Here is an 11,182-nt window from a genome sequence, read left to right as displayed (position 1 = left end):
ATTGATCTTCCACCATCATGAAAAGCAGCGTGGAGCATACACTAGTTATAGAGCGTGCCACGCGATCAGAGTGAATTAATCACACACAAGAGACCAAGGCGCCTATTGTGTGTAACGTGGAATTCTTCAGTACTCTCATTGAGTGTGCATATTGATCAAAGAAGCGTGTTGGTGGTTATAGGAAGCACTCCATATTTATAACTTCATTGTAAAATTGCTAGTCAATTCTTTTCGTCATATTTTATAACAGGTTTTTAGTTGGGAAAGAGTATCGTTTATGTGTCTGACATTCAAAAATTAGTGACAATTGTTGTCAGCTGTAACAAAAGATGAATTACTTTTAGAGCCTGTTGCTACACGGAATCCGTTAGGTGGACTTGAATCGTCGTTTGTAGATTTCTAACGTGAATATGCCAGTAAGTTATTTTGCTGTTTTAGTCTTTACAGCGAAGCTTATATTATCTGATTTAGATATCAATATTTAGATTATATTAAAAAACACGAAAAGACGAATGGATCTAGCGTTTCAACGAAAAAAACAACAACAACAGGTTTATAATAGGGAAAAAGTCTGCGTAGTTTTGATATAGAAAAAAAATTATAAACTTATAAACTTAAATTTTCCAAATACAGCTTCTTTTAATTTAAGTTGTTGTTTTTTAAATATTAAGTGCACATAAATTAATTAAATCTCAAGACCGATTTTATATATTCTGTTATATATATTCTTACTTAGTTATAACGATTTGAAGAACGCATACATGATTCGAGACCTGTAAGCTTTGTGTGTTGTATTTATCTTCGTCCATACCGTGTTAAGTAAACAAGTAAAGAAAACAACTTTTAAAAAAGGAAGTAAATGTAGGGATGGCTAATATCAATCCTTCAAAAAGAGTGCAAACAAGATAGCAGGGATGGCATTTGCATCATCCCTACATAATAGCACAGGCACACATTGTAGTAAAATGTTAACACACAAAAATATGATAAATTCAACTCAATTGTGATTGAATAGTTATATATATTGCTAGATATGTTAATTCTTGGCTTTGCTATCATGTAGGGCTGATGCAAATGTCATTCCTACTTGTCTTGTTTGTATTGTTTTTGAAGGATTGATATTAGCCATCCCTACATTTACTTCCTTTTTTTGATAAGTTTGTTTTTTACTTGTTTGCTTGTTTTTTAATGCAGTGTTTTAATAGACATAGGGAGGTTGAATTTATAACCAAGTTCTAAATACAATGAGGTTACAAATGTAATATTTATATCTATTATTGGTTGGTAAGTCATGTTTCACCCTGTACTTAAGCTTTATAAAGGAACAACAAATGTCTGTAAAAAAGCTGACTTCGAGGGGTAATGATAACGTCGTTTACACTAGAATTATGATTTTTCATTACAACTAGTTATTAATAACACTTATAAACGCGGATACTCCATTTGAATCTATGCCACCTCAGTGAAATTGGTTGACATCATTGTTTTGGTTTTTGAATTATCATGTAATAAAAAAGAAGCAGCAGAAAGGAGAACAAGAAATTCAAACTTTTTGTTATGATATTTACAGACATTCCCAGAACTTGTGACTCAGTCATTACATAGATATTGTTATAAAATAACACACTGTATAGTATTGTAAAGTTCTTATAACCTATTGAAGAGATATTTAAAATACCATTTCTATGAACAATCCCAGCCATTCCTACATAGGCAGTGCTGCCGCCTGCCTGATACTATAGACTTTCATCCTGGTCACGTTGTGGGCCGGAAATAGTGTATACTTTAAGTTCAGTCCGGTTATCGTTTCTCTAAAAATAAATGTTACTGCAGTAATTGCGCGCTTACTAACGGAAATTAGTTTTAATTGTTATCACTTAAAGACTACCTGGTATAAAAGTATTTGATGAGTTCGAACTAATTTCAAATTCTACTACAATCACCTCGAAAATATTTTTACTATTGCCTCATTTTAATTTGCATATCATCATGTTAGACTAAAGATCTGTCTTTACAAATATACCAAATATATGCACACATACACATATATATATATGCAGCGTGAGTTCACTTTCCGAGTAGATCTATATCTACTTTTTTTCCATGATGTATTTTTTGGAAATACAGCAGAAAAAAAAAACAGGATCACACGTGAAAGAAAAAAAAACAGGAATATTTGATCTTGAAAAAATCTGATTAAGTTCTACCAAAATATGATCGATTAAAGAAGGTCTCCGGTGGGACAGCGGTAAATTTACGGACTTATAACGCTAAAATCCGTAGTTCAATTCCCTGCGGTGGACATAGCAAATAGTCTAATGTGGTTTGCTTTACAAACAGACAAATTTCAGAAGGTGCAGAGAACTACTGAATTGACATACAGGGCGAAAACAGACAAATATACAAGTTAAATCAAACGTTAGCCCCTGGCACACCTTTAAGGAGCAGTTTAAAAAGAAGAAGAATATAACAGAAGAAAAATTATAACCTGCAAGAAAATAAGTGGTTATAGCTAAGCCCAATATGTCAAAGAAAGCATTCTCTGTTTCAACAGCAGTAGCTAACTATAACCTCAAACTGATTTGGGGTTTTACTTGAAACAAATGAGTTACAACATTATCATTCCATATTGGACGTTGTAACGCTCACTGTAGTACCAGTTATCCTATGCGTACGTGTGTATTCACGCACACGTGTACATTTGGTGTAAGGGTATCAACAGCAGTCACTTATATCATGCTGACAAAAGAAGGTCAGGGAAACGCGCATGGGCACAGCGTTCAGTCAACAAGAAAAGGAAGAACTGAGAGTATATCCTACATCTGTGTGGATACTCAGTCAGCTGATAATATGGTTTAGGGACCAGTCGTGAACTACCACTGTACATCAAATTACATTTTATACATTATCTGAAGCGTAATCCACAGTTCAACAAACCACAGGTAAGTTCTTTAGATTATCGATATAGTTGGCAGGGGATTAAGCATACACATCTTGTAGTGCGATCATTGGCAAGTATCTTATTCACTAGCATTTCTTACAAATTCAAGTAACTTTTATAAAGTGTTTATACATTGTCTTATATTATAACATTTTTGGTATCTTTTCATGCACAGTGTTTATATTAAAATACAAGATTGCGTTTTGTATAACATAACTGTTCTATTGAATTATAAATTAGCTGCACTATAGCAATATCTAATGACATAATGTCCCGTAGCAATCTGAAACCATTGAGCAAAATGAGCTTTGCATTCTTTTTCAAGATTCTATTCTGCCTTTTATTGCACAGTGTAAAGTGGTTGTATACTTGGTAATTGTTTCAGAATTGTTTACATTTTCTAAATAATCTGGCAATGTTTTATTGTCCGGGCGATTATGCTCTGCCTTTCCTAATTTACCATGAATTGCTTGAGGCTTAATATTTTATTTTTTTGTGATTATACACTATTTTAATTCTGATGAGTGATTTTAAGTTTTAAACGATTATTCTCATTGGTTTCCGGTAGTTTTGCAATAATCTATTCAAGAAGGTTGTTTGCAAAGTCCCCTCGAACTGCTGTTTCCCAATTGGTCCTTATTTTAAGTCCCCTCGAACTGCTGTTTTCCAAGTGGTCCTTATTTTAAGTTCCCTCGAACTGCTGTTTTCCAATTGGTCTTTCTTTTCAGTTAATAGAAGCCTTGTATTTTTTCCTTACTGTGTCTTAAGCGACAACTTTAAAGCCATATTACGAATATTACATATAATTAAGTAATAACTGAAAACGTTTGCTGTTATACCTGCATTTAGGTAAAACGAATACCAATAAAATGATATTCAAGTTGTGTCTCATTCGACGAAACGTTTTATGATTGCATGGCTTTGTAAAATCTTCAAGATATGTGTAATCATGTCTGAAAATTTCAATTTCAAATGATGTACTAGAGAAACAGTCGTCTATTTAGGTTCATGTATCACAGAGACTGTGACTATGTTGTGCTGGATAAGTGTTCCAGAGGTAGTGACTATTGCGTTGTCTTTTTAGCTGTATATGTCACAGAAGCTGTGATGTATCATATTGTCTCTTTAGCCGCATGTGTCACTAAGGTTGTGCTATATCGTATTGTCTCGTTAGCTGCACGTGTCACCGAGTCTATGCTATATCTTGTTGTCTCTTTAGCCGCATGTGTCACTAAGGCTGTGCTATATCGTATTGTCTCGTTAGCTACACGTGTCACCGAGTCTATGCTATATCTTGTTGTCTCTTTAGCCGCATGTGTCACAGAGGCTGTACTATATCGTATTGCCTCTTTAGCTTCATGTGTCACAAAGGTTGCTGTATCGTGTTGTCTCTTTAGCTGTATGTGTCACAGAAGCTGTGCTATATCGTAATGTCTCTTTAACTGCAAGTGGCATAGAGGCTATGCTGTATCTTATTGTCTCTTTAGTTGTATGTGTCATGAAGGCAATGCTTTATCGTATTGTCTCTTTAGCCGCTTGTGTCACTGAGGTAGTGCTATATTGTGCTCATTCAATTCGCCGTTCAGTTATTACAGTTCCACATTATATGTCATGGTTAGTAATTCGCCCGCAAGAGACCCAGATTCATGCTTGGATAATATAGGCCATTCGAGTGGCCTGAATGCACATGTATACAATTGTTTCAAAAGTAAATAAAAACGACGTTAGCTACTACTGGCTTGAGCACTAAACTAGGTAAAACTTCGAACACTATCATCATGACCTAGACCTAATATAAACATGAAGTTCAAAGTGCCAGAAGAAAACATAAATACGTATTGAAAGTGGATTATAAAGTAAATACGAACTGTATGTGAAACAAGAAGCTATGCGCCGCTTTTTATGTCTTCCTTCTTATTCTACAGTGTAGAATTTACACTAAGCAACCAGTTCTTGTTGTGCTGGTAAGTGTTGTGTACTAAATTAGCACATAAATTCAATACGGTTAATTTAATTTTAAGCATTTTGGAAATTATGTATGTACAATTTTATTCAGCAAGCACAGTTTGAAAAGTACGAACATTTTCATTTTCCGAAACAGTTTAGGAAGAAGTTTATTTTACAAGATTTTGGATTTGCTGGTGCTGTTATAAACCAAACTAATGCCAAAGTCTTTATTCTTTTCTGCTCTCCCCCCCCCTCCCCCAGTGGATCAGGAGTTGATCTGAATGCTTATAACTCTAAAAACTGGGCTTCGATACCCATGGTGGAAACAACACAGATTGCCGATTGGACCATTGTATAGCTTTGTGCTTAATTACAAACAAACATTTTTATCTATTTTTTTCTAAAACGGATAAAACACAGCACGTTTGGCTGAAATACAAATAGTAGGTTTGATAACTTAACTGACTTCAACTGCCTATTGAAAGTAAGGGAGATGACGTTTCGGCTTCTATATTTTCTTTCAATAGGCAGTTGCAGTCTATTAAAGTTGTCATACCTACTATGTCTAGTCTGCCTAAAGCATGGGTTCCAAACCAGGGGTGCGAAATGAAAGTCCAGGGGGTGCGCGGAAGAGGCCTACACAAGGTCCGTTTTCCTCCAACTGTCACCAAGAGGAAATGACTAATGCTCACTTTTTAGGGGAGGGGTGCGAGGGCCACAAAGAGTTGGGAACCACAGGTCAAAAGTTCCAATGAAATACAAATAAATCTTGTAAAGCTAAATGTAATTGTTTTTGTGTTTATAAATAGCATAAACAAAATTAATTAGCTTTCGCTGACGTGTTTTTTAAATAGCTAACTAGATTGATAGAAGAGGAAGCTCAAAATATTATCTAAGAAAATATATTCAATTCTGTACCCCTTTTGTTTTTTAACGTTGCCAGAGGACGTATTCAAGCAGGAACCGGTTTGCCTTCATCCCACACTGTTGTGACACTACCTTTCTGAATCGGGTCGGCACGCGCCTGGGGTGGTACTGGTTTATTTACGTGCCAGTTTCACAGCATGCGTTGAGCACAAAGTTGTCGCAGTAGCTAAGCCACTTTCTGACATTCTTGTTAGGAGAAGGCCCAGATTAAGGTCGTGCTAGTACTAATAGCCTCGTATCACACATAAATTTTATTCGAACGTAGAAGGACATTCAATTTCTCCTAATTTCTTGTGAGAGTTGTCTATGTCTTTCCCTATATATACATATAATATATCACAACTCGAAGCTCACCAAACGCAGCTACTGTGTTTCTCTGTATCCTGTTTTCGGACATAAGCTGTCTAGTTGATCTAACATCCACTAGATGGCATACGACGGAGCCAAAAATAGCTTTGTTTCCATGCTGTTTGGCAATGTTGTTTACACACTTTATATTTTTTGCTTAGTGGTTGGTGAACACAGAAACTTCAGTAATAATTTCAACCAGTATATTGTCATTTGAAATAATTAGATCAATAGAGTGGCTTTAGTGTGCCCACACTTATCTTTCACGAACTTTATTTGTTTGTGATTTTTAAAATAATATGTTTTTCAGCCAAGCATGATCATTTTTTTCCTAAATGTAGTTAACGAAATTCTATAAAACACACAAAAATATCAATTTTATTTTTGTAAAAGCGTGCTTTTTTAATATTATTTTTTAACACTATATTTGATATCCATTTTGAAGGCACATCGATAATTGTGCTTAAAGCTGGTGAGGTTGTATAAATGTTATAGAAACGAGTTAAAAATAAGTACTACTGCTGAATAATTTATTTCTCTCTGGCCAGCCATGACTCATTGATTAGCATACCGGACTGTGGATCCGAGGGTCAATTGTTCGTATCTCGTTACCGCAGGAAAAAACAAATATCACCATCCGCAACGTGGGGTGGTTAGGTGCGTTATAAAGGTGACGGTCCAACCACACTATTTGGTGAGACAAAAGTAGCCCAAGAATTGGCGGTGGGTGCTGTTCACTACCTGCCTTCCCTCTAGTATATCACTTCTAAATAAGAGGCGGTTAGCACAGTATTTAAGTAGATTTACGCAAGTATCCGAAAACAAACAAATAATCATTTCTCCAGCATTATTCAAATTTTTGTAATTAATCCAATGTTTATAAAGGTACTTGAAGAATAAAAACCGGAAATATTGTTACAGACAGTGTTTTTCTATGATATAACAAATGAATTAAATTAAATTGAGTATTGGGAAGTGATACAGCTCTTAGACTAAAACTACAGATTTAATTTTGTCGTCGATCAGAAAAAAATCATTTCTGAGAGCCGACTGATTTATAGCTGTGGGCTCTCAGCATTTGGGTCAGAATCTGAATCTGATTTAATGGTAGCAACCTTCAGTTTAGGTTATCCAACGAACCGGTGTGGTCTTTATTTTATGTATATCTTCTCGACAGCGTTTATTATACCAGTCCTGTAGCAATTAATTATCTCGAAGTTCCGCAACACGTGCGTAAAGTACTTCAGCGTGACAGAGGGCGCTACTGCTGCTTGGCTTTGGCACGTCGTTGTCTGACGAGTAGTTGAACTGTCAGACACTTGGAGGAGAGAAGAGGAAAGGGAAGTGACTTGCGAAACTGAATGTGGTTTATCGATTTTTTCCCCCCATAAAGCTTCGAAGTTAAGTATATTTGAGTTAGGCAATATTTTAACATACTGAGCCGTGGAAATACCTTATTCTTTCTTCCAGGTGGATGCGACAGGACCGTTGGTCGATGAACCAAGTGCATGATGACCTTAGTGCTACCAGCATTTTGTAGTAACTACCCGCCTAGCCTAAACTCTTTCGTCTCCCGTGAGAATACAAGTATGCCTTGTGGTTTTGACAGCGAACCTTTGGACTTTGAGTCTGTGTTGTTCTCAGTCGAGTGGCCATCGTCGTTACGTGATGTGACCGAGTCAGCTCAGGACAGTGACTTACAGAAAATTACCCCAGGTAAGACGTTTTGTAATTTACCCACAAGACTATTAGTAATATGAGAAAAGGTATTGTATTTCGTTTTAACTAAATGAGATGGCACTATTAACTCGCTAGATGTAATGACTACTTTGCATATAATCAGTTTACTAGAATACTGTTTCAGTGTTTGTGCTAACATTCCTTTGCTTATTTTGTATTGTTTTTGTATAGAACTGTTGTTAGGTTCAAATGGATAGGTGAATTGCACATATATAGTTAATAAATGTTGCTCAGGGAAAATACGCATTAGATAACCAAGTGTTTTATCTTTGCAAATAAGGAACGGTAAAATAAGCATTCTATAATTAAAGAATAGTGGTGTAAGTAATAAAATATCCCATCTGTCGAAACATGTCCTCTTACGGGTTGACCCGGATTGTCGTACATTTTAGCACACAGCCAATGAATCTGTCTCTCAGTAAAATACAAGAAGTATTTTTGATTGCGAGGATTAGGGTGCATGTCTTCAGTGATAAGAACTCTCGATCTTATTCCGTGTGTGGTCGAAAATGTTGAATGTATATCTTTACAAACCGTGTATATAAAATTAAAGGCAATGGTGGCGATAGCTCAAATCGGAATAAGTTTATTACACACATTACTGGATTGTTCATCATAAATCCACGTGGCACGTGAATAACTCGTCCTCAGGAGAAATGCATTGTTGAATGCTCTCGCACTTCCTGCCTTAATACGTCAGGTGATTGGGTTAACTACATCAAAATAAAGTAAACTCGTACCACAAAGGTTTTCCTGCAATTGACCCGTGTGTAACCAGTCAAGTAGATAGCGTTAGTATGAATAACTGTTATATGTGCGCACATAAAGAGAAATGTTTGTTTACAAAAAAATGGTACTTAATATATGTAACCTTCGTTTCAAGTTTAATATATTCTAGTATAATTGGGGTATTTCTCGAGTCCTGATTAACACTTCGACATTCAGGTGATCAGCGCGGTCTCGTTAATTAGCGACAAGACATTTGTTTTCAACTTTGCGTATTTCCTACAAGTTACAAGAAATGCCGTGTAAGAAAAATTAAGACCTGTAACGCCCAAATTAGGTAACGTTTTCAGGCGTTGCATTTGATGAAAAACGTAATAAGAAAAAATTTGTTTTATTTTTTTTTTGTCCCGGTGCCTCTTCGACCTCAAAAATATTATCCTCTTCAGTGTACCTATTACTATTAGAGGTCAGACAATATGCCTAGTTTCCACCCACAGGTGTTATTTAAATACCTTACACCCTGAACAACTTACATATACACCCCCTAGCGGCGTTATAGTTGTGTTAAATAAAATATGACTTCGTATTTTTTAACAAATGCTTTATATAGGAATAGTTTATTCTGTGAATAATTTTAAAGAGAAATGAACAATTCTAGTAAGAGCGATATATTAACTTAGATTAATTTATTAGTTTTGATCTATGCAGGTAGCTTGCTTTGATCACACGTTTTAGGCACACACACAAAGACTCGTATGGTATTTATAATGAATGCAATTCCTATTTTTCTTTATAATAACTTATTTTAAATATGCGTTAGTACTAAAGTAACAGCAATATACAATGCTGTATGCATATTAAAAGTTTGTTTTTCAGCTACACAGTTGTCTCATTCATCCCATTAACAGCAACATTCAATCTAACAAGTTCATGATGTTGATCACACTCAATTTAAAAGTTAATAAAACACCTTGGGTACAAAACTAAGAAATGTTTAAGGTTTTATACCTCCTCATTCCTTTATTTTTCTGTTTGTTTCTAAAATTTAACCAGTTTTTTTTTCCTTATTCAGCAGCATTTAAAGCCATAAATTAAAAACTTGTAATAGTTGGAATGCAATGATTCATAAGATGGGTACCCTTTCTAGTGTTAACAAGATTTTCGATCATATTACGAGTTTCAGCTAGCTTGGGATATTTAGGTTAGTTTTAAATTCCACTACTAAATTAACAATACAAAATAATCAAAACAATATATATATATTGAACATTGGAATACTAGTGTTAATGAAACATTAAAGAAAGAATAATATAACTTACCTACAAAGCATATAAATGTTTACTTCATGCACTAGATATCATCTATTTCTAGTTCATTGAATAGCGTGACACCAGTGTTAGTGAAATTTTGTATAAACCTCTACGTGTAGCGACCAATGAAAGCCCAATATGGTAACTTCATAGTAGCTTAACGCTCAGATACATTACTACGGCACGTATTACTCTTTTGATATAGCCAGATAGCAGGACGGTACAGATAGTACAACAACAATAAAAACAACAAAAAAAAAACTAAAGATTATGAAAGAAAAATTAACGAGTGACATGAATTACAACGTCGTGCAATAAATTAAGCAGTAAAAATATTAATATTCCAATTTAAATAACTTATTGTAATAAATAGAGAGAAAATTACTAAACGTAGTCTGATACAATTAATCTGACTTTAAAGTTTAACTATTCTCTACATACACGGTCAATTTACTGAGCGGGTAGTAAATAAAGTTAACCCTAAGAACTACTCGAAATGCATGAGCTGTTATAAAATACAAGAATTATTAAAGTAATATTAATAAAGACTTAAACAAAGAAATAACAACAATAATAAATGTGATTGTTACAGTTACAAAAATAATGTAACTAAACTAATAACGTAGTGCTACGCTGTGTAAGAACTATTACGATTACATGATTTGCATTAACTGTAGTGAGAGTTTAAACTAACTGTGGCGCCATATTATATTTATTCGTAACTACCATAAAAAGTTAGTTGTGAAATTAAGGTGTAGACTATACAGAGTTCAAAACGTAGTGATATTCTGGACAATTATTAATCGGTAGAGAAAAGATTGTTGACTTTACCATAAAGTTGAATGAGTCTGGTGTTCAAAGTGTGGTAGGGGAACCCCGTTGTTGAAAAAATGAGTTTGTTCTGTCGACGAAATCTTGTAATGCTAAATAAAGTCTAATAAGCTTTGAGTAGAAAACATTATAGTATAACTTAGCATAGATTTGTATTTAGAAATTGAAAAATGTATAGCTTCAAAGTCTGATTTGAACGTGTTGACTGTATTAGGCTTTGTTTGTAGTGAGGCAGTTTGTACGATTTCTTATTTCCAACGAATGGTATTCAAGTTGAATAAATATAAATCTGAAACTTGTAGTTTGAGGTATCGCATGGTAACCGGACACCTAATAATATTAGATGGATATTAAAACTTCGCAACATACTTAAAATACGTATAATGGAGTAAATTAAACTGGTAATATAGTA

The 11,182-nt window shown here is 34.6% G+C and overlaps 1 protein-coding gene across 3 annotated transcripts in view; it reads left to right on the top strand.

The window, feature by feature from the left end:
* The first annotated feature begins 361 nt into the window (after positions 1 to 361).
* The window catches only part of LOC106469800, a 17,920-nt gene continuing 7,099 nt past the window's right edge, over positions 362 to 11,182 (top strand). The window contains exons 1-2 of one of the 3 annotated variants that reach the window (XM_022399173.1): positions 362 to 416; positions 7,634 to 7,879. In XM_022399173.1, coding sequence (XP_022254881.1) covers positions 7,672 to 7,879 — 208 coding nt within the window. In that variant the 5' untranslated portion in view covers positions 362 to 416; positions 7,634 to 7,671. Of the gene's footprint in view, positions 417 to 2,812; positions 2,943 to 7,493; positions 7,880 to 11,182 lie in introns of those variants that run through there. The other 2 variants (XM_022399167.1, XM_013930313.2) reach the window with 2 other exon arrangements.

Source organism: Limulus polyphemus, unplaced genomic scaffold (genome assembly GCF_000517525.1).
Source record: "Limulus polyphemus unplaced genomic scaffold, Limulus_polyphemus-2.1.2 Scaffold99, whole genome shotgun sequence".
Lineage (NCBI taxonomy): Eukaryota > Metazoa > Arthropoda > Merostomata > Xiphosura > Limulidae > Limulus > Limulus polyphemus.
The sequence above is the reverse complement of the archived record's forward strand: the minus strand, read 5'-3'. Positions and strand labels throughout refer to the sequence as shown.